The following is a 25,476-nucleotide window of genomic DNA, read 5'->3' on the forward strand; positions in this document are numbered from 1 at the left end:
TATCATTTCTGGATTTGCAATTTTAGCCAAAATTTAATATGTTGTTGCCGTTGATGGGAGTCCTAAATATTAAAATAGAATCGTTTTAGATTATATTCTAATACAATTTTTCATTAAAACCTACTATGGGCTTCAAGTGAATTGCCACTTTCGAAAGTCCAGTTTTACCCAAAATATAATCAACTCTTCATATCAATGCACAAAGCTTAAATATGGAAAATATAAATTTTTAGAAGACACGAGCTTTCTTGGACGAAAACATCGTCGCACACAAACATACGCACAGACAGACATAATTGTGAAAATAGTAAAAATATGTTGTGTGGATCCTAATTCGTGCTTATTGGTCAAAAACTTTACATCCCTTACCTATATACATGTTGACGGGAAGTGCAATGACAGGACAGAATTTTACATGAGGAATAGTCCACATTATAATTTCCTGTGTATAAATGTTCCTATGTATAAATAATACAACAATTATGAAAAATGCTATTAACATATAAATTTCTATAGATTATTATGTATAAATGTTCCTATGTATAAATAATACAACAATTGTGAAAAATGCTATTAACATATAAATTTCTATAGATTAACAAATTATTATGTATAAATGTTCCTGTGTATAAAACATACAACAATTACGAAAAATACTATTAACGTATATATTTCTATAGATTAACATATTATTTAAAAAAATACTATGAATAAGAAATGTATTAACAATTTTCCTGTGATTTAAAACGGTTTAATTTGGAGTATGAATTCATTTAGGTACATAAATTAAATCAGTATTTAAAAGGAAAAGAACACACTACAAGTTACGGAAATAAAAAACAACATCTGTAAATGGTATTAAAGGAATGATATTTACCAGTGAGCTACAATATGCCATTGAGTTCAAACTCGCGTAAAACAGTCAATCAGAACTCTCTCTTTTTTTTCGGGGGGGGGGGCAGATTTTATTTGTCAAATAACATTTGTTGACATTGCTGTAAACAAAAGCAGTTTTCTTTTTCATTTTGTATTTTTGGATAAACGTTTTGATTTGTTCTGTTATTTGGTGAAAGTATTTTTCCTTGTTTTCAAAACAAAGAAACTATCAGTGTATTAGTTTCTTTAGCCAGTGCTCGGTTGATCCACCTCCGGTTAACTGAGAGTTGACTACATTTAAAAAAATGTGATGTGGATATCATATGACTTCATTATACGACCTATTAAATTATACACAGTTTTTCCTCACTTAAACTCATTTTATTGAATTATTCTAACTTAATTAACGGATCTCTCAAGTCGAAAATGACACCCAAAGTTGCAAATTTTGAAATTAAATATCTCGGGCAATTTTTTCTAATTTTATTTTTAAATAACAAGTATAAAACTTTCCCAAATATAAGAACAGGGAGGCTGCATTAAAAGTTATATTTTTAAAATTTGATACTGCCAAAACTTGTTTTCATCGTTTAAAACGCTTCTGTAATTGGAAGTATATGACTACGACCAAAGACTGCGAAAATCAAGTTCACCTAAGGACTTTTAAACCGAGTAAGGGGTTGGATATATATATATAAGTTTAGATTTTCCCATTGCAATAGAAAAGAAAATTGCGCAACTAGATGTTATAGCAGTTCCACATACATAATTTCAGCGTTATGTATGTGTTATCTCTTTTTTCGTTATGCAAGATACATCCATACATACATACATTCCTACGCACGTACGCACAGAGGTCACTAAAAATTCCCCTTGAATCCACTTTGAAACCACGTTTTGAAAAAAAAAAAAAGGCTTTATTCTATCTCTACGTACAGATGTTAAGCAAATAAATATTCCAAGCAGTTTCAGGAAAGTTTAAAATGGATAATTTTATTAATTCGAAATTTTTCTCAATTATAATACTTCCTTTATAAGGAAAGAAAAACAACGCCTGTCGCAAATATTCGTTAAATTTATCGCAGAGATAGATTCTTTTTATTGCCTTCGCTTTCATTTCCTTCCTCTTTTGAAATCAAGACGAAACTACATAACTATCTACTGGAGATGTTAAAAGTGGAAGCAATTTAGGAAGTTCTATTGAATTTAGGAAGTGCATCTGATAAAGGGTTTTCCACCACCGACGCTTTGTTAAAAATGAAGCACATAGGAAGAATCCTGTTGACTGCTCGTCATTCGTAATGATACTTGAATTTTTAGTAACGCTGAGTTTCAGAATGAAGCTATATTTAATTGTGTGGAATGCGGTTCTCGTTGCATGTAGCGCATGTAATTTAAAAGATTCTATTGATGCATCTTCCGTTGTCGTCGATCTCCTTAATTCAGCCACAGTGCTACTGAATGACGCCAAGAAATATGCAAATAAATGTAGCAGGTAAGATTTTATCATTCTGGTGTGTGTAAAATTACTGTGCATTTATTTACACAAGACAGAAAGTTTTAGCAAATATTTTACTATACAAATTTTTAGATCGGCTTTTATATGAATGACTTATAAAGAATTCAATAATGCCCAAAATAATATTCTAGTTTATATAAAAGAGAAGGAAATATTATTTTATTTTATTCCAACATACATTAACTAAATTTCTTATGGAATTTTCTAGTAATTCTCCAAAATAGTTTTCTGGGACAAGGCCAGGTGAATGTCATCGTTCCCATCGGATGAATGTTACTGTCCTTTTTTTTACTATTAACTTACATTGTCATTCGTTACGCAGATAATATAATTTCCAGTTCCGTATTTCTCAGCGAACGTGACAAATTTTATACTAAATCTAGCAGAACAAAAAATCGTTTTACACCTATTTATCCAATGGAAACTGAAGGCGAATTACCATTGAAATTCAGCTTGTGTGATAAGTCTAGCTAAGTTAAATGATATATTATTCGCTATTTTGGCAATATCTATAGCGGATCTGTAGGATGATTTTAAGTTCGGGCAACATACAGTTTTCAGTGTTTGTTGAACTTCTGCAGCAATATCTTACCTTTCGAATTACACGCGGATCGGCTGATATTCGTTGCAAGGTAATTAAATGAAATTAAGTCAAAAGTTTTAAGAGGCAATCCCTTTATATATATATATAATGCTTTTTATATATAGCAAATGCTTTTTATATATATAAAATCCGGTACTGATATACACAGCGATGCATATGCAATAGAATCAATAGATTTTGAACGGATCTATGAATAGAAATTATGGTGAACTTCTGAAAAATTACCTTATAGACACATAGCATCATGTAATGGAAGAAATTATTCATATAGCAATGAATATTTTTGAAAATATTGTATAGTGTATATATTTCTGATCTTATTATACATATATCTCAGCATACATATTTCTGATCTCATTATTAAGGTGTCTCCCTATATCTTCGAGTGCCACAGCTGGAAAGGCAATTTCTTTAAAATGAAAAAGAAACAGAGGTAGAGACCATCATTATACATATATCTCATTATACATATATCTCAGCATACATATTTCTGATCTCATTATTAAGGTGTCTCCCTAAATCTTCGAGTGCCACAGCTGGAAAGGCAATTTCTTTAAAACGAAAAAGAAACAGATGTAGAGACCATCACGTCTTCCGAAGTACAAAACATAAAAAAAGTAACTGTGCTCTCGCCCAAATGCGAACCAGGAGTTTTCCAGCTGCTTCTTGGATGTGGTAACCACTTACACAACGAAAACACTCATGGAGGATTATGATAATTCGTTAGATTTTCCATCACTTAAAGGGCGACTGGAGAGTGGCAAGAGATTTAATGAACTAAATCCAAAGTATAACGGATTATCCTCCATTACTATTTCCTTCAGGCGCCATTCTAGTGACTGTAAGATATTTCGAAGTGAACGAATATGTAGATATATATATTAGATATGAAATATCAATTAAGACCTCGCCAGGCATTAAGCGAAGGATTTTCCGGGACCTTTTATTAATTCTTTCTCTCTCTTTTAGTTGTACAGATGCAGACTTAAGTTTAAAAAAGCCGATGGATTGCGCTGAAATAAAGATGAATAATAAAACTTCGAAAAGTGGCATTTATAATATTTGGCCAGCAAACAGAATCATCAAGACTTCAGTGAAAGTTTATTGCGATATGGAAGATGATAATGGAGGATGGACAGTAAGTAATCTTCATCATAACTACAAGTGCCAAATATTTTAGTATTTTCACACTTAAAAACAACATTTTACTGTAAAGTAAGCGCAATTAATTATGCACAGTGTCCAGGAAAGCACTTGCCGGCCTTTATTTTTGCAACTATATACATATATATGCAGTATTTGTATACATTCTGTAACTGAGGTTCATAAAATTAATAAGTCCTCAGAATAAAACTACCATCATATTGTTGCGTGCGTACGGGTTCGCAATAAATTGAATGCACAAGTCCGATGAAAAGTGAATAAAATTTATTCTTATCACAACAAATAAAAACAAATTGCTTAAATTTCCTTAGAAATATTCTTACAATATCGCAATATCTCACAGTAGTTATCTTTTAAACTACCAAAACGTTCAACAGAACGTAATTCAAAGTAGAGAAAGCTAATCTGATTTCACTGAGAATTCGCCACAGTAAATAACAACAGTTTTCTAAACAACTGAATTTAGATGTTTTCCTCCAGCTTTTATAAGCTTTTTAAATGCACGAGAATATTTTGGTACTTTCTCGATTTTTTCCGCAAGCAAAAACGTACAATTATGAAATATCTATTTATTACATGCGCGTGCTACGGTATTTTTAATTTTTCCGGCGTAGCTTTCTCTTCAAATAAATCTCGTGCTCTATTGCAAGGGGAAATAAAACAATTTTAATTAAATATTCTACTAAAATAACTACATAAATACAAAAACCGTAACATTATAAAAAATAAGAACTCTTCTTATTTTGCTAAAGATGTTTTACTTCATTGTCTCAAAATAACAATTTCACTTTGGAAGAAAGTTCTCCAATTTTATTGGAAAAAGAAAGTAACAAATTTTTAATATGTTAAAAGGTTAAATAATTACTTGTGTATAGCTTTGTTCGAACTTTTAAAAATAAATTCTTAACTAAAGATGAGTAAATTTGTCTTTATGGAATGCTAAGCTATAACACTTTCTCATTTTTTGCTATAAAGTTTCATTCAGCAATTGTTTTTAAACTACATGCATTTTTTGCAGGAAACTATAATATACAATTGTATTATAATACCTAAAGGTATATAATAGGACTAACAACAAATAACTAAGAATTAATTTATTTTACAAGACATCGAGAATAGAAGCACTAACTGCTACGTATGCAAGCTATAGTGATCTGATAGCAGTCAAACTACAATTTAAAAAAAAAAATGATTCCGCGCTCATAGAACTTCTAGTCTTTAACAGCAAAACACTCAAACGTATGCGATTTGAGGTCATCGTTAGTACTGCGTTTTTTTTTTTTTTTTTTTTTTTCAGAAGTTGTGCAAACATCGAACTAAATGACAGTCCGATGATGCAAGGTCGAAGCTATATGGGGGATGCGATATCACTTCCCAACTAAGCTCCAATAATTTTAGTACCTTTTACTAAAGATGTATGAGGCCTCGCTTTTGTCGTGCTGGAACACCATTCATTTTCAGTTTGCTAATTCTGGCCCTTTCTCTTTTATTGCTTCGTCTAATTTCATAAGATGTTGGCAGGAAACAACTGATTTTATCGTTTGGTTGCTTGGCAGCAGCTCAAAATGTGCAACACATTTATTATCCCACCGAATGGACAACGTAACCCTTTTCTGATTCTTTCGATATGATTTGTGCTCATTCTTCACGCTTGAACCAAGATTTTTTCCGATTGATATTATTGTAGACGATTTATTTCTCATCACCAGTGATATTAGTTTCAAAAAAGGGTCGATTGCACTTCGTTCGAAATGCGTATCGAAAATAATAATTAAGAATTTCCTTCAATTCATGTGAAACCTAAATATCGAGTTTCTTAAGGAGTCCAAGACCTCTTACGTGACTTTCAATCGTTGTGTATAATACAATTATCAGTTCTGCAGTATCTCGCACAGTTATATGACGATTCGATTCAACTATGTGTTAAATTTTGTCGGCATCAGCTGCAGAAAATCGATCAGAACATTGATCACTTTGAAGCGAAAAATCTCCAGAATGAAATTTTTAAACGAATTCTGTCACATGCGTTAAGCAATCAACACTATAAATTTCACATACCTGTTTCAAACATCTGAGCTAAATTAAAAGTAAACAATAGTTGTAAATCACGGAATTTGTTTCTAAAGTTACCGAGTTTCAAAGTCACGGGATTTTTTTCTATAGTATCCTAAAAGTATCAGCTGCCAAATCTCAAAAGAAAAGTAAAATTATAAGATTGACTGAAGAATAAGAAAACGAACATAACGCTATTTATTTGTGCAAATCGAAATTACATTCTTAGCAACCCATTAATATAATATACAATATTCTTCTTCACTTAAATAGTTTTATTTACAACAAAATGCAAATTCTGCGAATGAGAAGTTACAACTTTTATGATAATAATCTAGCTGATCGGGAGTTGATTGAAAGTAACTTCGCTCCATCTGAAGATTTCTTATCCTGCACTGTAATAACACATACAAAACTGACTGACCAAATCCACAGGCCGGCTAGTCGGACAGTTTCTTGCCTCAGCCAGAACAGCTACATAGCTGGTTTGCTACGTATTCTCCGTAAACTACAAATTCGTTCATTGTTTAAACGCAATTTAATTTACATGCTAAAGAGGGCTGACGGAGGAAGAAGGAAAAAAGTAAACATAAAAAATAAATGTGTTAGCTAAAAGAAATTTTTACAACACAACACTCTTAATTCGAGCTTTAAAAAAGTAATAATAATAAGATACGAAATATATGTATTAACCCACATAGCACAAAAACATCCTTGGGATATCCCAAGGATGTTGCTCGCGGGATATGCGCACATCCTCAGGACATCCCGGAATATCCCGCGAACCTCCTAAACACCTCCTCCCGAGTGCTTAATGTCACATCCCGGGATATCCTAACCAAGTCCCATCGACAGCGTGCGGGATGTTATTAGGATATGAACTCCTACTTACTACATCCTCAGGACATCCCGGGATATCCCACAAACCTCCTAAGCACATCCCATTATATCCTAAAAACATCCTATCTATGTCCCATCGACAGCATATGGGATGTTATTAGGATTTAAAAGTCCTACTTACTACATCCTCAGGACATCCCGTAATATCCCAATTTCCTCCTAAACTCATCCTCCTGAGTGCTTAATGTCACATCCCAGTATATCCTTAGGACATCCTATCTACGTCCCACCGACAGCGTATGGGATGTTATCAGGATTTGAAACACTAGTTACAATATCCCTTTAACCTCTTAAATACATATTCTCAACTGCTTAGTGTCACATCCCAGTATATATACAGAGGAAAATTCCAGTGAAAGTAGTATGTGAAGGTGTGATGATCTAAAACCTACTTTTTTTTACACAGATAGTCTCAAATCGTTCTCCTATGGTTACTGTGGAAAAATCAGAAATGTTGAAAATATTTATACAACTTATTTTGTTTTTAAATCTGAATTTGTGAATATATTAAAACTGAGCAAGGAAATTAAAATGAATTATTAATACAAAATATTAAAACTGAAAATTTTGCTTTTATTTTTAAGATATTAAAAATCTTTTGATCATTTTTAAACATCCAATAGCCCCCAAATTGAATTATTCATAATTAAATTATTTTACAAAATCAATTTCTAATTTCAGTTAATTTGTATTAAAAATTGAATAATAAAATTACCCATTTAATAATCTTTACATAAATGAATCATCTTTCTTTAAAACATGTAAGGAATTTATAGTGTTTTGATGACACTGTTGGGAAATTGTTAAAAGGAAAAAATTGTATTTTTAAAACTAAATCAATTCCTAGCCTCAGAATAAATAAATATGTTTTCGTAACATGAGAATGCTGCAGGCTTTTTTATATATTTAATATTTAGTTGTAAAAATTTGACATTATGTTAACAATTCTTTATATCATTCAAAAGGTAACTCAAGAAGCTCTTCTAAAAGTCTATCTTTCTGCTCACAAAATTTAAAAAAAAAAAAAGTCTGAAAGGCCTCAGATTTTAGCAGTCACTCGAAGAGGCTAAAAGTTTATGAATGCATAGATTACCAATACAGATGGGGCAGTGGAAATAGCAAAACATTTTATAAGATACTGACACCAGAAAGTTATATATCTTCTATATATTTGAAAAGTGAAGAAATATATCATGTAATTATGTAGAAATATTAAAATGTTTTCAATTAGATATATCATGAATTAAATGCATTTTAAATCAATCAGATTAAAAATTTAAAAAAGCATTGATAAGAACTGTGTGTAATGCTTTTAATTAGCTTGGCTTGTTAGTCAATAATATATTAGATTTTAAAGGTAAATATGTTAAATTTTGCCAAATGGCAAGACTTGAATGAAAAGCGAAACAAGTTTACGACTGACGATATGAAGTCACATTTCAAAACTAATAGCCCTTTTAGATTTAAAAAAAAAAAAAAAAAAAAAAAAAAGTTCTGAAAATAATTTGCAATGGTTCATTAGTATTATTTTACGCAAAATTCAGTAAAATGAAATTTACCCGTTGAAATCAGCACCAAATTAAACTTTGTAAATTCTAGCACATGTTAAAGGTTGTCTCATCCAGAATTTTATTACATTCATTTCAGAGCAAAATAAAACAGTAATTGCCATTTATATGACAATCAATATCAAAAATTTAAATCTGCATTTTACACAACATAGAAAAACTTCAAAAGATCTACTGTTTACCATGCAATTAAGGCATTTTATTCTGCTATCAACTTTACCACTTATTAATTCCATTAAGTATATTCTGTTTACTCTTTCTGCTCAATATATGCAATGTAAAATTTTCCATAAATTTATTAATTCATTTTATTTTGAGGTGAGCTTTTATTCAACTCTCAATGTCAACGAGAATGTTTAATTCATTTTTTATTCGGTCTCAAAAGAGAAATCAAAATACGTGGATTTATGTACGTGTATTTATGAATCAAAATACATGAGAAATCACAGTGAGAAAAGCACTGCTACCTTAAACTGTGATTATATATAACAAATGCAGTGAATTATAGTTAAAAAATAGTGAAAATATTTATATTTCTGAACTATTTCATATATAACGTTTTCAGTTTCGCATATGTGGCAATTTAAGAACTTTTTTACGTATACCAATTTTTTGAAATATCTGCAAATTTTTGTATCTTCAAGGAAAGCTTATTCTTTCACCTTTAGTATATAAGTAATGGTAATTTACCAGATAAAATTACTTAATGGGGAATACAGAAAAATATCTAACCACTTACCTTTGTGACTTCATCTGCAAAGAGACTAAAAAAGTAGTTCAGCTAAATCTGCTATAATAAATATTTATAATAATGCTAAATTATGCAATATCTATTAATATGACAAATTTTTGTAAAGCTATTTATTTGGATGAAAAATAAACACATTCAGAAATTTATGGCACTATATTATGATTAACAAAGAAAAAACACTTTTCAAAATTCAAAATAGTTTTTATTAATCCAATTTATCACATTTTATTTGAATTTATGAAAAACAATCTTATATCCATGTATTCTTATGTATATAAGAACTCTTGATAAATTGGATCTCTGTCATTGCCTTTCACAGCACCTAAAATAAGAAAACACTCACAATTACTATATGTGAATATAATTCATAATTAAATTTAAACAAATGACTATTAGAATGCAAATTAAAGGAAGCATTTAAAATATTTTAACATTTAGTACCTATAAACAGAGTAGCAATTATTTGATTTTTCGATTATAGTAAAATAAACATGGGGGATGCCTTTTAAAATTTTTTGTCAGAAAATAAACTCAAACCACCAGCTGAACATATGAGCAGTTTTATCAATCAGCCACTGGTAGGTAACCTGGACACTGAATCAACATATAAAGTTGCCAAGATAAAGAGAGAAACAAAATTATGATAATCACATCTTACCTATTCATAAAACTATTTTAAATTTAATGTGTAGGCAAGACCAAAAAGAGTGAGAATGAATTTATTTTGCAACACAAAGTAAAGTCTTGCAGGAGCCAAAAAAACTTGTCTCATGAGATTGGCAAGTAAAAAATAATTAACTGCATCTGGTAACATTTATCTGACAACACATAAGTAATTGTTAGCTACGTGCAGAAAATAAAATCTGATCAGGGGTGTAGCTAGAGGGGGGAAGGGGGGCATCTGTCCCCGGGTGCAGAATCCAAGGGGCGCCAAACTGATGTTAGAACATTTTAGAATTAAATGTTTTCCATCCTTGGCTAGCAGTAGGGGGTGCGAAATCTTCATTTGTCCCCGAGCGCTGAAAACCCTAGCTATGACTCTGAATCTGATCATGTTAATGCAATTTTAAACTTTTGAATTTAACCACAGAAATTTACCAAAGAAGTACTTGTAACAGTAGTAAATGAAGATGTGGCTAACCTTTACTGTATGGTACACCTTGGTTTCTGTCTGAAAAAAAATCGCAAAGTGGTATTGGTTGTTTGTGAAATGTGGAAGCCCATTGCGTCAAATAAGTTTTTCGGTAACCCTAATGTTGATAATGTTGGCAAAAGTAGCCTTTGGGGAAAAAAAAAAACTTTTTTTTGTCAATAAAAAGGAGTTATTTCTGCAAATATTGCCAACGTGCTGTGATAAATTTAGTTTTGGGCTACTTTTTTTAATAGTAAACCTTTTGTACGGTCCCAGGTTTTTGGTTCTTACCATTCTTTTCAATTGCTGTGTTTGGTTGCACGGAAGAGGTATGGTCTTGTATTTTGAACATACTATTTATTATTTTGGTGTGGGTACCATCGTTTAAGTATGTCTGAAGTGACTAAGAGACGAAAAATTTAATTGAATTGCTTACCTGGAAGATGGTGGTGGGAAGCCTAAACATATGCATGTGAAAAAAAAGGTATGTTAAAAAAATGACGTTTCATTTATTTTTTTGTCTCTGTGTGTTAATTTTTGTTAGAAGATTTGTTGTTTAATGTTTTTATGTTAGGAAATATGTATTTTTGGTAATTTATTCCTCTCTGTTTGTGTATTTTTGGTTGTCTGTGTGTTAAGACAGTGGCGAATTTTTTCTGGTAACTATGATATTTTTAACTTTCTGATTTTCTTAAAGTAATAGATCAATGTGTACATGGACAAAGTTAAGGCAGTGCACAATGCCCAGTTTGTGCAGTTCTCTGTTTTAATAGGTCGATGTGTACATGGACACAGAGTTTGTGTATGTTTTTGACTTCTTATTTTGGTTTAGTGTAGCGGCCACCTTGAAATTGGTGCCGATCCTCTCAGGTGATGATCTTGATATAAAAAAAAGAAACGATTCACCAAGGGTTACAGTAGAGTAAATTTTTACCAAAGATGTTCTACCATAATCACCATTTCAATGGTTTAAACACTAGTGGAGCAGTATGCAGAGACGAAGATTTGAGTTTTGTTTACACAGCATGATGGTTTAGGCACTCTAGCCATTACAGTGAACAAAATTATAATAAACATAGCCACAATAATTGTCTATAAATATTGATGTATAACATTGCATTAACTAATATATTTCTTATGCTAGTATATACAGAATCCTTAATCGAAGGGAAAATCAGAAGACTGTGCATGCATTTTCCTTTAACTGAAACATGGATTTGACCATACAAATCTCAATCTTACGGGACATGCCACACTATGCAGATAGACAGTAAAAAGTGCTTGTGTTGTTTTTATTTGTTAGAGGTATGAAATAAATATACTTCTAGATTTTAATTTTTTCTTTTCTTGTTTTACATTTGGATTACCTATCAAAAAGTAAGGAATTCTGATATTATTACAATATCGGAGTTAAAATAACAATTATTGGACATGTTAAAGTAATGAAAATTTTAAATTAGGTTAAAAAGTAACCCTTAATGTGGCATATTTTTGAATTAAACTCTATCAACATTAAAAACAACAAAACGTCCCTCTTTATTAAGGACTTTGATTAACTAATTTTAAATACGGAGCTATGAATGAATTTTTTCCCTTGCATGTTATAATAACTGAAATAAAATTACTCTGATACAGTCAAAATTCCTAAATGCAAGTACATAAAATTTACTTTAGCAATTTAAAGAGATGAGACACACTGAACAAATGAATAAATTTCTATCAAAGAATAATTTATTAAATTTGGCCCGTTCCATAGTAAACTTTAACCATTAGATTACATTATTACACCATGTTATCAGTTTGAAAAGCAAGTCATATGCCAGATCTTGGATGTAAAAGAAATGCACAAAATAATATACAGATTATTGAAAAATGATGTATACCAATGTTTATAGATATGATTAAATGTAACAGAAAATTTACTGTCACAACCACATTTTTAAGTGAAATGTATTATTTTAACATTTTACAATATTTAAGGTATGGCATTAAATGCAATTATGTGCCTGGATGTAAGTTAGTAAATTAAAAAAAATAATAATAATAATCAAAGAATGAATGTCATGAAAAATTTCAAAAACAAGCAGAATTTAATTTAGAAGACCTTTAGACACTTATGATAAATAAATTTGAGAATTCTTCACCCAAAATTAAATTATAATTAACTAAAACCAGTTTGACTGACCTTCTACAAAATCCTTCAGCTGCAATTTTTTCTAGCTTGAAAATCAAATTCTTCTCCACATGGTAATAACATCTTAACTAGTTGAAATTCCTGCAGAAGGTTTGATAACACAGTAATAGAATTAATAGAATAGAAAAATTAACACAAAAGTATAGAACATCATTTAAACTTAACATTATTACAAATTTTGGTGCTTTCTGACTATCTGCAAAGCTGTGAAAATTGGCAAAATGGTTAGTTTATGGTTCATATCTACTGCTCTGTTCACAAGTAGTAATTCAAATAAGCACTTTATAAGAAACAAGAAATTTTAGGATGCACACACACAAAAATATACATTGGGTCAATATTCACATATTTTTCATCCAATGGAATACTATTCAGAAATAAAGATTAAATATAAAGCATGTAAATGCATATTTATAGTTTGCTATTATCGTGTGCATACTCTTGCCGTTTTAGCATAAGTTGAAGCTGTGAGGGCAGATCACATGATAAGAAAGTATCAGAATTTTTCATGTATAAGAAAAGATTGCCCTGACAATAGTATCTCAATTGTTTAGCACTGACATTTACATAGCGCATTATAAATATATAGTAATATATTTATAATAAAAAGATAATTGCATATTATTAATTCATTTTTTTAAATGCCAAACTTTAACAATTCTTTCACATATACTTAAACAGAATTCTTTCACATGAACATCTAAAATCCATTCTTAACTAAAGAATAAATAATAAAACCATGTAAATTTCTTATCAAGCCCATCATTTCCGAAATGTCTACTTCTGAAAGTTCCCAGCATTTCTCAATATATTATTAAATTACTAAACTAAGCATCAATGATCGTCATGTTCGCTAATGTGGCAATATCTTTTACACTTCTTTGTTACCACAAGTAACAAGTAGGCTTCAATAAATCTTTAACTGTTACATGCTACTTTTGTCTAAAATTTGTACAAATAATAAAATTAAATGAGCTCTTTATAATATGCTCAAAGAAATAATTTTGTATGAAAATTTGTATGTTATATATTGGCCTGATTAATGATTCAGGAAATAATTCGGGTTTTCAAAGTGCTTCCAATAATTCAAATTTCAGCTTGTGTCAAAATAAAATCTATAACACAAATCTAAGCAAATTTCCTTATGAACAATGCATTTTAACATTATTCAATCACTGGCAATCACACAGTACTGATTGCTTCAATAAACATTACTGTAACTGTGTTATTTAAAAGACTGTAATGTTTTAATTATTTCCTTAATTAAAACATTACAGTCTTTTCCTCCTTCTAACACCAAAAGAAAACCCAGATAAGAAATATAAAAATATCAGTAAAAATAAATTATATTATTGAATGACACTTTACATTAATTACACTTATGCATATATTATTTTGTTATAAATTATTTCAAAATCAAAGAAGAGAAGGGGGAGAAACTTTAATATTGACATTTCTAAAATGATTTAAACATTAATCATTTAGTACAGTTTGTTATTTCAGGCAAAAAGAATTCACCTTTCTGGATAGCATTTATATTCCCATCTCACTTTCAATGAAACATTAAGAGAAATGCATATAATTTAAACACCAGTTTATTTTATTTATCAGACAGATTATGTCAACTCAAAAAAACCTATCGGTAAAATTCGGTAGTAATAATTCTGAATGTTAGGCAACTTGCAAGATTCAACAAAAATTATCAATACTTTTATTATAATGACAATACTACAGTAACATGAACATAAAATTAAACTGCATATAACTATAAAATAAGCCAGCATATAATAATGGTGCATTGGTTTCTAAAACAATGGGCTCGATGAAAAAATACATGTATTATGGTAGCTATTCATATTCTTCAGCTTTACTAATATTCTCATGTTCACTTTACATAACTAAAGTATCTAAAATACAATAAAAATGCAAACAATATTTATGAGAAAATGTTAAAAGCAATCATAAGCATTTGATTGAATGACCATATTTTGTCTTCCTGCAAGTCGAATCTTAAAATGATATGCAGTTTGAAAAATGCTCAATCCTTTTATAAAATATTCAAAAAAGATTAAAAAAAAGGTACTGTTCTGTTATCAGGACCGGGTTCAGAATTGTATTTATGTATGCTTGTATATTTGTATGTTTGTGTGTCTACATATACACATCTATGCACATACTTACGAACACAGGTTCATACATTTCCGATTCTGGTCCCAATAACAGAACAGTACCCCCAAAAAAAACTTGAATTACAAACTAGATTAAGATAATGTTTCAACCATACATATTTTGGACAAAACAATGCAAACTCTTATTTTTATACAATTGTTCAAACTATTTAACATAAACGTATTGCTGCAATAAAATAATAAGCAATCTGATCACACATATTATTTTGAAACTGAATGCATAAACTAGACTAAAAAAAATTCAGTCATAAACATTTGGATAGCAGGGCAAATTAGATATTTGAAAAGACAGCCAGCCATTGAGATACACGTAATTCACGACAGAATGGTAACAATTCATAAAGCTGTGAAACATTTAACTGTCAAAATGACATAAATAACATAAATTCGAAAAGCAAAAAAAGTAAACATACAAGTATTGCAACTGAACTTACCTTTCATGCAACAAAAAATATCCATACAAGTTAACCTCATGGCGCAGCTATTTTGGATTTCGTTTCAAATCAGACAGATGTTTACGGATTTGCGGAAGAATACGAGGAACTAGTAGTATGCCGGATACAATGTGCAATGACGCGAAAGAATATAGTTCTGTAGAACTTCCTACATTATTCCGTAATAAACAGTACTATTTCCTAATTTTTTCTTTATCTAATTAATTAATTAATAGGGAAATAGTTAAGTAATGCCGAATTCATTTTTAATGAAATGTAAAATTTTGTATGTATGGGACGACCACCTTCCGTCCAATATTTCTGAGAATATAAACAAATTTTGGAATCTGAGAGTATCAGTAAATAAATATATAGAATATCGCCTCTCAAACGACCACTTCTGAAAGTGACCAATAGTTCTGAGATTATAAATAAATATTGATATTAAGCATTATTTCTATAAGACGACCATCTCTATATAAGACCAAAGTTTCTAGAATCTTGGATAGTCATCAGAGATGTATCTTTACTGCGAAATTATCGCACGACTGTAATTCAATATCAATAACAGATCGCGCGATTGAAAAACATTTTCTGTCCTGTAATTAGAGGAAAAATATTTTCCTTATGAGGTATTTCTCCCGCTTGCCTAGCGTGCCTTCGTGGTGTAATAGTTCTGCACGCTGGGCCGGTATTTCAGAGGTCCGTGGTTCGATTCACGGCGAAGGCGGTTGCTAATTTTTCATCTCTACGGCTTCCCAAAAAAATCCTAATGTTTCTACAGTGGAGCCCGAACTAAAAAGGTGTTGGATGAGGTATATCCACACCCAAGATTTAGTGATTGGATCCCCTTAAAAAAAAGTCGGCCTTTAAAAAGAGAAGTAATATGAGGTATTTCTCTCGCTTTCCTAGCGTGTCTTCGGCCCACCAGCGGCCGAGTGGTAAAGTCGCTGAACCCTGGTAGTGCGATCCGAGGTTCGAATCCCGCGAACGGGCTGGCTGCATGGGTGTTTTCGTGGTTTTCCCCACGTGTAACGTGTATACGAGCCAGTTTCCCTTAGAAAGTCCTCCACGAAGACATCTCTCCCCTTAGTAATGGTTCTGCACACTGGGCCGGTATTCCAGAGGTCCGTCCTTCGATTCCCGGCGAAGGCAGTTGCTAATTTTTCATGTTTCCTGCTTCCAAAAAAATACCTAATGTCTCTATACCCAAATTTTAAAAAAAATTCGTTTCCGTAATTAAATATATCTATATCTAATTTTACCTATATTTGTAGTAGGGTTTGTAATCTGTAAGTAATTATACATATAATTTATACATTTTTTATAAAAAAAAATATATGTTATTTAGAATTTTGCAAATATTCTAGAAAATGCTAATCCATTGAAAAAAATTTTTCTATGACTAAATAAATTTTTAAAAACGTCAGAAAAAATAACAGTTAAAATTAATAACAAAATAACAAGAATAAATCATCAATCATATCAATATTTTTAATGTACAGCATTTAGAAACAACTTAGTAAAATACATATGAAAAATAAAATAATGTACAAGTTTCAGATGTGCAATGTCAAAAAATTAAAACTGGTAAATTTGAGAACAAATATCCTCAAAATGTTTGACAACGAAAGTCCTCTGGACAATGCAGAATGAATGTCCTCAGGATGTGAAATTGGTGAACTCCTCAGGACATCTGAGAATCAACATCTTCAGGACATCCTGTCATATCCCGGGACATAGCGACTTAAATAAGACATCCTTAGGATGTTAAATTACGATCTCCTCAGGACATCTGAGAATCAACATCCTTAGGACATCCTACGTATATCCCGGGATATTGCGACTTAAATAGGGCATCCTGAGGATGTTTTGTGCTATGGGGGAATGCATGTTGAAAATAAAGTAATTTTCTCTTTTCAATTTCAGCTACACCGAATGGAGAACGAAAAGTGCGGAAGGTGCACATATGAAGTTACAATTTTTTCTTTTATATTTTCGTTTCACACATAGCTCAGTTATAACTCATATATGATCTATCTGCAGGTAATCCAAAGACGAGGTGATTTTGGCAGTGCAAAAGACTACTTCTACCGTGACTGGGTTTCATACAAAAATGGATTTGGAGACCTCATGAAAGATTTTTGGCTCGGTAAGTAATACCATAACATAAAAATTAAACAGCTCTTTATTTTCTGGTTTAGAATGCATACTATCTCTCCCTCTTGAGAAAAACGTTTTACAAGCTTCATTCAAGAATGAGAGTGTTTTGATTATTATGAGTGCATTAATTTCTTCCGGCGTAACACATTATCAAAAATATAACATGCTGTTTTATAGTAGTTTGATTATAATTTATAAGACATAAAAATGCAGAAATATTCATATACCTTATAAAACAGTATAGTATTTTGTGGTCTAGGTTTTCTTATGCTATTGTTGAATTTTATGGTTTTTAGAAATCTCCTTAAAAATTAATACTATTGAAATAATCAACAGATCATGTAACAAAATAAACAGCTATAAATAGCTCAAGGATAAACGCAGACATAAAGAAAATTCTCCTTAATACATTGGGAATATCGTTGATCACCAAAATTATTCACAGACCAAAGTCTAAAGCAATAATCATCCGGCTGGTGTCATTAAACTGAATAAACACCCTGCTCCAGCCCAGTCGTATTTATAGGTTTGCCTAGCTCTTCTGAGCCCACCAGCGGCCGAGCGGTAAAAGTCGCTGAACACTGGTAGTTCGGTCCGAGGTTCGAATCCCGGGAACGGGCTGGCTACATGGGTGTTTTCGTGGTTTTCCCCATGTGTAATGTGTATACGAGCCAGTTTCCCTTAGAAAGTCCTCCACGAAGTCATCCCTCCCCTTAGGCAGATAGCCCTAGTGTGCTTTGCCATAATTCAATACACCACCACCTAGCTCTTCTGAAAGTATTGGTGCACCGCTAGGAAGGACAGCTTTCCTCCCTACTTTGTAAATAAACAGCTTAATTCCCCAACAAGCAAGCTTGTAATCACACACCCAGCATAAGAAACAGAAACATCGGAAGTTTGAATATTGTCACGGAAAAGGGAAAACAAATTCATGGACGTGGATATACAACCACGAGCTATAACACTAAGGAATAATTACTACAGATAGCACATAAACTATACACATTCTAAGAATGAGCAGCAAAGGAGACAGAAGCTATATACGCTACCAAAGAAAAATAAATGCTAAGCAATTTACATAAATGTGCAATATCAACATTGAATATATACGCAGATGAAGGCTCCATAATAAGTACACATTAAATAACAAACAGAATATAAGTGTATAGGAATACCTCGCTTAGTACTATTAATTGGCTATTTGTAAGTACCTCACTAAACGAGTAAGCAAAAGCACTAAACGTACTTCACGCCACAGAGTGAAACATTATATCTACATGAAAATTAGTAATTTGTGCCTTTCAAATTTTGTTAAAATAAAAATATTTATGTATTTACCTAAAATTAATGGAAAATAATAAAAGGGCTAAAAGTACAGTATTTAATAGACTTTTATTGCTTGTTTTTAAAATCAAAAACAAAAAAATTACTTATTAATCAGGAAAAAAAATTCTTGCGCAATTTTTTTTTTGGCGGGGGGTCCCTTCCGTTCATCATGAGAAAAAAATAATTGCATTTTCTAATCTTTGCCTTTTTTCAAGGCTCCTTATTTCATTCAGATCATTTTCTTCGATTAGTTCACATTCTCTTCCAATGGCATTGCATATTCTTGGTCAGTTTTTCAATGTGAAGTTTTTTTCTCCTTGCACATTTTCTTCAGTTTCTCTTTCTTCTTTATAAGCTCTTTCATCTTCTATTGGGATGTGTGAGATTCGTTATCAAGAGACTGAGATTCCGTTCGAATGCAATCTGTGACACTGGCACATCCAGTGACTCAAAGTCTAAATCATGTCCGAATTTCATGACATCTGCTGAGATATTTAAATAACCACTTGGTTATTTCAATATTTCAGTAACATAGATTGCACTATTGGAAAGAGAAATTGAATTCTAACATTATTACAAAGATTAGAAAGTCCACTAGGGTGACTTAGAGCATTATATAATAACAATGTTTTAAAGACTACGATTTTTTTTCCCAATATCTTTTAACGAAGGGACGAAAATAATCTTTAAACTAACTTTCAAACGCTGCTTTAGTAGTCCTACCATTCTTACCAGAATGCCGAAACGCAGGTAATGAGTTTTTAGCACATCCCTTTAATGTGCGAGGGTTTTCAGCGCAATGCAAAAGCATGGGTTTCAATTTGACATCAACAGATGCAATCAATCTCTTCTATAAAAAAGTGTAATTCGATCTCTTGATGCTTTTTAGCCTGGGTGAGGTTGTTTTTTCCTGATAAATAAGTTCTAGAAGCCAGCATCTTTCAGCATAAAACTGTTGGCCCAAGATAAAAATTTGTTCATTAAGATAGCCTTAATCTTCAATCTCTTGTTTTATTTCTTCCGGGAATTTTGACGCTGCTTTTTTGTCTGCACTTGCGCTTTCACCCACAATGCCTACATTACGAATTCTTGAGTGATTTTAAAACGAAAAAAACCACCCACTACTTGTTTGAAAATTTTCATCGGTTTTTGTTTGCAGAGCGTATTTTTTTAAGTGTAGAAAAAAGACTTGATGCTTTTGCATTGAATTTCTAGCTAACTTAAGAAAATTCTTTTTTGGTTATAGTCCTCAGTCTAAAGTGAAAGAAGTACGTATTTCCACGTTTAACCATCAAATGACTTCGTTTCCTTACAAATTTCTTGAAAGCAAAAAAGTTTTCAGCCATTTTATACTTCTTATATTTCTCTTTATCTTTCACAATCTTTCGAACTGAAAACTCATTAATTTGTTTATCTCTTGAAATTTTGGCCTATGATGCACCGTCCTTATAGCTTTTAGCTTTTCTTGTGGTATTAATAATTTTCGCATGTTTGATTTATCCCAACTAGTGTATCAGACTTCCATTTCTCATTCATTAGAAATGGATTTAAGAATGAAATTTAAAAAAAAAATAAAATAGAAAGGAGCAAATCAAGTGGCGTGAATCATATGGAGAGAATGACAAATGATCACGCGATATGGCTATCATAAAAACTGACGGTAAGTTCGCTCCGTGAGTCTGCCACAGGGGCGTAGCTAGAGGGAGGCATCTGTCTCCGGGCGCAGAATCCAAGGGGCGCCAAACTGATGTTACGACATTTTAGAATTAAATGTTTTCCATCCTTGGCAAGCAGTAGGGGGCGCGAAATCTTCAGTTGTCCCTGGGCGCTGAAAACCCTAGCTACGACTCTGGTCTGCCACGTCTCTCAATAAACATGCTTGCTCGCATGATGTAGTGAAAATTCGCTGGGGAAATAACAAATAATAAAAAATAGTTCAAATAACGACACTTGGGTAAGCGATAAAGCATTCTTTATTCAGGATGATCAATTCTCTTTATACAGATGCATTGCCCACTTGGCGATGGAAAATAAATACAATCGAATGAAAGAGTAGCTATTTGGACATCATGGAGTTTCCTCCGCAGAAGAAACACAGAAAAAGAAGCTTGGTACAAAATCATGACCCGTTTTAAGTTTAAATGATGTGCGCTGCGCATCTTGTGGTGTGCCAAGTACTAGCATAATTTCAGCGACATCCTCCCCGTCTCCTGAGATGAAGACGTTCATGAGACATAAAGGCTAAATCGTATGAAATTATGTTAAGTTACCTTTACAAACCTCTAGAGTTCTAAATAATAAATTAATTGCATTGATCTCCTTAACATACTACTTGAGGTCTTCAATGTGCAACTGCACACCTTTCCATCTCTTCCTTTATGAATGTCTACAATCTTTCCAAGCCGCCACATATGGCGAGGTAGCTTGTCCTCTTGAATTGAAACGATATCTCCCATCTGGAACTCATACGCGACGTCAACAGGGGATGTATGATGAGCAGTCTTCAACTGGAGTAAATATTCCTTGCGCCATCTGCACCAGAAGTTATTCAGCAAGCCTTGAGAATATCGATACCTATTCAGGATGGCGTTTCTGCTGCAGGTAACGTCGTCAGTAGATCTAGCTAGATCAGGTAGAGAAGTCAATCTTTTACCAACTAAGAAATGAGAAGGAGTTAGAGGAGATGGTTCAAAAGGATTCTTATAGACAAAAGTAGTTGGCCTTTCCCAAAACTCTCCCCACCAAACAGTCTTTTATACTATATGTTTAAACTCGATCCTAATTTTTTCTTATTATTTCCTTGCTTATTATTTTATTTTCCTTATTTAAACCTTTATTTTTCCTTATTTATTCCTTTTATTTTCCTTATTCATTCCTTTTATTTTCCTTATTTAAACTTGATACCTGATGCGCGCTGCGCATGTTCGCGCTGTGCTAAATATTAGCATTATTTCCGCGACACATGATTAATCATCACCGTTCATTTTGGTAGTACATATTTTAGCGGGAACATTTAGGCTGTATTATTTTGGGGCAAAATTTTTCGGAAAGCATTATACTGAATCAATCAGTACTGAGTGAAATTTATTATTCAAATTATTAAACATACTATAGCGGGTCAACACTAAGTAAAACAGCACTATGAAAGATATTCCTGTACAACATTCTGCAGAACTACCTGCACGTAAAAAAAAGTCATTTGCACTTATTCTGTATGGATGAGTGATGCAGAAAAAGCAACAGCTGCAATTATAATCGTGAAACGCCGCTATGTTTCCGTTAGTATTCTCTAAGCATTCGGTTAATGAGGTGCAGATGTTATTTACGTAAAATCTGATGTTCTGATGCTGCGGAAAATCTTGCTGTCCATCATCTTGAGTATAAAGTGTGTTTAAAATTTTAATTATAGCATCCTTGTTGGAGCTGGCATTCGACAAAATATCTGCTGATAATGTCGTAGATCTGAGGGTTTTCATTAGAGGCAATTTGGTAAGCAACATATTTTAAAGAAACTATCTTCTAAGGCTTCAAAAATGTGTTTTTCAGAAACTTGTAAATGTCACCAAGTTTTTAAGAATTCGTCATGTAGCCAGCCAATGTGGTGACAAAAACATTATTAAGAATCTATACCCTCTCGATCCTTAATAGTATCGAACCAATGCAGTTTGACGATTCTAAAGCTGATAAATGGATTCAAAGAGTAGGAAAGAGTAATGACCATCAAAAGTAATGGTCACCAGAAGCTACAGAGGGTGTTTGTTCACACACTTTTGGTAACGATTTTGATTTTCTCCATGAATTTAAATATTAGTTTTAAAATATGAATGTGACTGGCATCAAACTGGAATAAGGTTTGATTTCCGTCTGCAGCATTAAAAATATTCTTTTCTTTAAAATGAAGTTCAAAAATCAACAATGCACCGAAGGCTATGTTTTTGCGCTATCCGAAGAGAAATACTCTTATTAAGTTATTAAAAAAAGAAGTGAAAAACATGGTTTTAATGTAAAATAATGCAAAAATAGTGATATAATTTATGTGAAAGGAAAGAAACGTCAAAATTTACATCTGACTGGAAAAAAGGCAAAAAATGCACACCGAAGAAAAGTGCGTACAGTTTATAAGGTATTTCTCTCACTTTCCTTGCGCCCTTCGTGGTGTAGTGGTTCTGCACTCTAGGCCGGTATTCCAGAGGTCCGTGGTTCGATTCCCGGCGAAGGCGTTTGCTATTTTTCATCTTTCCTGCTTCCAAAAAATATTCCTAATATCTTAATATCTCTACAAGCTAATTAAAACAAAAAGACATGATGTTTATCGTTTAACGCAGAAACATGTTTCTCAGCGTAATGTGACTATGTGCCGATTGCTGTATGAAAATTATTTGGCAGGTGAAAAATAGAAATATATAGTTACAATTGATAATGCTTTGATATATTTATTTGATTCGAATAGAAAAAAGATCGATTTACTACCGAAAACGAGGAGAAAAAGACTTAATATGTTGGTTCAGAGAAAGTTTTTCTAAAGTTTTCATGATTATTACTGGATTCTCTCATAACGGAAAATTTTAAAATAAGAAAAGTAGAGAAAAGTGTCAAAACTAATTCGGATTACTGTCAGAAATATGTTTTAACACCTATTTTTAAGAAGATATTCCATCTCTTGATCCAAACAGTCTTAACTGTGTTACGTTCCATCAGGATAAGGCTCCAAGTCCTAAATCTACTTCTCTATTTTTTGAAAAAATGAGAAATTAATCCGGAATTGAAGCTCTTCCCTTTAAATGCATCCCACCCAAGTCTCTGATGTATCTCCTATGGATTACATTACATGTGCATTTGGACTCTTAAAACAAGTTCTTTATAAGCGGCACTCCAAAACACTGGATGACTCTGGAAGATTGTGAAGGAGGAGTGGAATAAAATTTACCTTGATGTTTAAAAAAAAAAAAAAAAAAAAAAAAAAAAAAAGACTTTTATCTTGGAAATCAAAGTGTAATATGATAACTCGACGAAACGGTTATCACATTGGACAGATAAGAAAATAAAATTCTAAGATTTGTTTATATATAAATCACTGTTAAATTGTTACAAAAATGTGTGAACACCCTCTGTATTTAAGAGCTCTGAGCTTATTTGCTTTCATTTTTAGATAGAGGACAGAACGCTATTGAACAAAGATATGAGTTGATTAACCTTAAATCCTATTTTAACCTAAATTTCAACAATGCTATTTTTAAGCAATCAATAAAAAATATTCTTGATTATTTTAACTAATATGTAGTAATGAAATTTAAAAGTAAGCAAATTTTTACGTAATAAAATATTCAAAAGTTGGCATATTATAAATAAATGCAATTCGATCCAATATGGATTACTTGATACCAATTTTTCTAATAGGTAATGATAACACTTTTGCATTGACGAATGAAAGAAGCAATCAAATCAAAATTACGTTAACTGACTGGGAAGGCAACAAGACTTATGCTATTTATGATGAGTTTTGGATAGATGATGAATATCATAAGTACGCTGCTCATGTAATGGGATACAGAGGAACGGCTGGTAAGTAGATGAATTTACTTTTATTGAATTTAAAATTCATTGAAAATTATTATAATGAAAGGAAATAATAAATCGAAGATTTTACTCTGCATTACATATTTTTCTTTAATTGAAATGAAGCTGTATAACAATTGCATGAATTTACAATATTAATTTAAGTTCGTAAAAAATAACCGTTTTTGAGGATTTTAAATTCAAATATTTTAAATTTTAAAGTCTGAATGCTTTAATGGACTTGTGTTTTCAAGCTTTCGAGTTTTTCTTTAAAACTGATAATTTTCTTAATGAAGCTTCTAACGAATTAAATTAGGTCAGGTACAAGTTTTACAGTTAGAAATACCATGAATTTGAAGTTTATACTGAATTACGTTTAGAAAAAACATGATATAAAATAATAAAAGGTAGAGAGGAAGAGGAGAATATAGGCATACGATTCTGTGCGATTCAAAAGTTGCAAACTTGTGAACCAACTGAAGCAGATTAATTTTAGGTATATACTGAAACTAAAGAAAATGCAATGGTTTCTTTTATCTGTACTTGGGAATACAATAATAAAGTTGAATTACTTCAAGATAACAGCAATATATTTTGTGACACAAAAAATTAATATCTTTACGTGATCAAAAGTATAAATAGTTTTCTAAAACTGTTGAATAATAAAATCATGAGTTATTTTGTAATGATACAACAACAAAAATCAAACAAATTGTCAAAAAGTAACTAAATCTCAGTTTAAAAAATCGAATATAAATATGTAAGAGACAAACTATGCAAAATATCTTATGTTATGCTAAATTCTAACTTCACCTTGTCTAACCCTATCAGAAATATCAAAGGCGAAACTGTGGAAATTACTTTCAAATTAAATTCTCTGCTCTCAAGCACATATGGACTCGGCCTAAATAGGAAAAGGAGAATTTGCACTGACGAACCGAAACATTATGACCATCCCCACATTTTTTAGTTTGAGGACACGTCATATTAAGTGGAAATGGTACTTAACTACTGCTGGACAAGATTAAGGAATCATTCTTGCACTTGC

At 31.6% G+C, this 25,476-nt stretch overlaps 1 protein-coding gene and 1 long non-coding RNA gene across 2 annotated transcripts in view; one reads left to right on the forward strand and one right to left on the reverse strand.

The window, feature by feature from the left end:
- Positions 1-2,080: 2,080 nt before the first annotated feature.
- The window catches only part of LOC118201197 (techylectin-5A-like), a 30,546-nt gene continuing 7,150 nt past the window's right edge, over positions 2,081-25,476 (forward strand). The window contains exons 1-4 of the mRNA XM_085811672.1: positions 2,081-2,371; positions 3,969-4,137; positions 17,430-17,535; positions 24,270-24,434. Of these exons, the coding sequence (XP_085667798.1) occupies positions 2,178-2,371; positions 3,969-4,137; positions 17,430-17,535; positions 24,270-24,434 (634 nt within the window). The 5' untranslated portion in view covers positions 2,081-2,177. The remainder of the gene's footprint in view (positions 2,372-3,968; positions 4,138-17,429; positions 17,536-24,269; positions 24,435-25,476) is intronic.
- On the reverse strand, positions 9,625-15,499 carry LOC146998803 (uncharacterized). The gene is made up of 3 exons (XR_015039713.1): positions 15,384-15,499; positions 12,752-12,841; positions 9,625-9,756 (listed from the first exon to the last, which is right to left on the reverse strand). It is a non-coding gene; the product is annotated as an uncharacterized LOC146998803 (long non-coding RNA).

Source organism: Stegodyphus dumicola, chromosome 2, assembly GCF_044657685.1.
Source record: "Stegodyphus dumicola isolate Sdum_Otavi_A_Nest chromosome 2, ASM4465768v1".
In the NCBI taxonomy this organism is placed as follows: Eukaryota; Metazoa; Arthropoda; class Arachnida; order Araneae; family Eresidae; genus Stegodyphus; species Stegodyphus dumicola.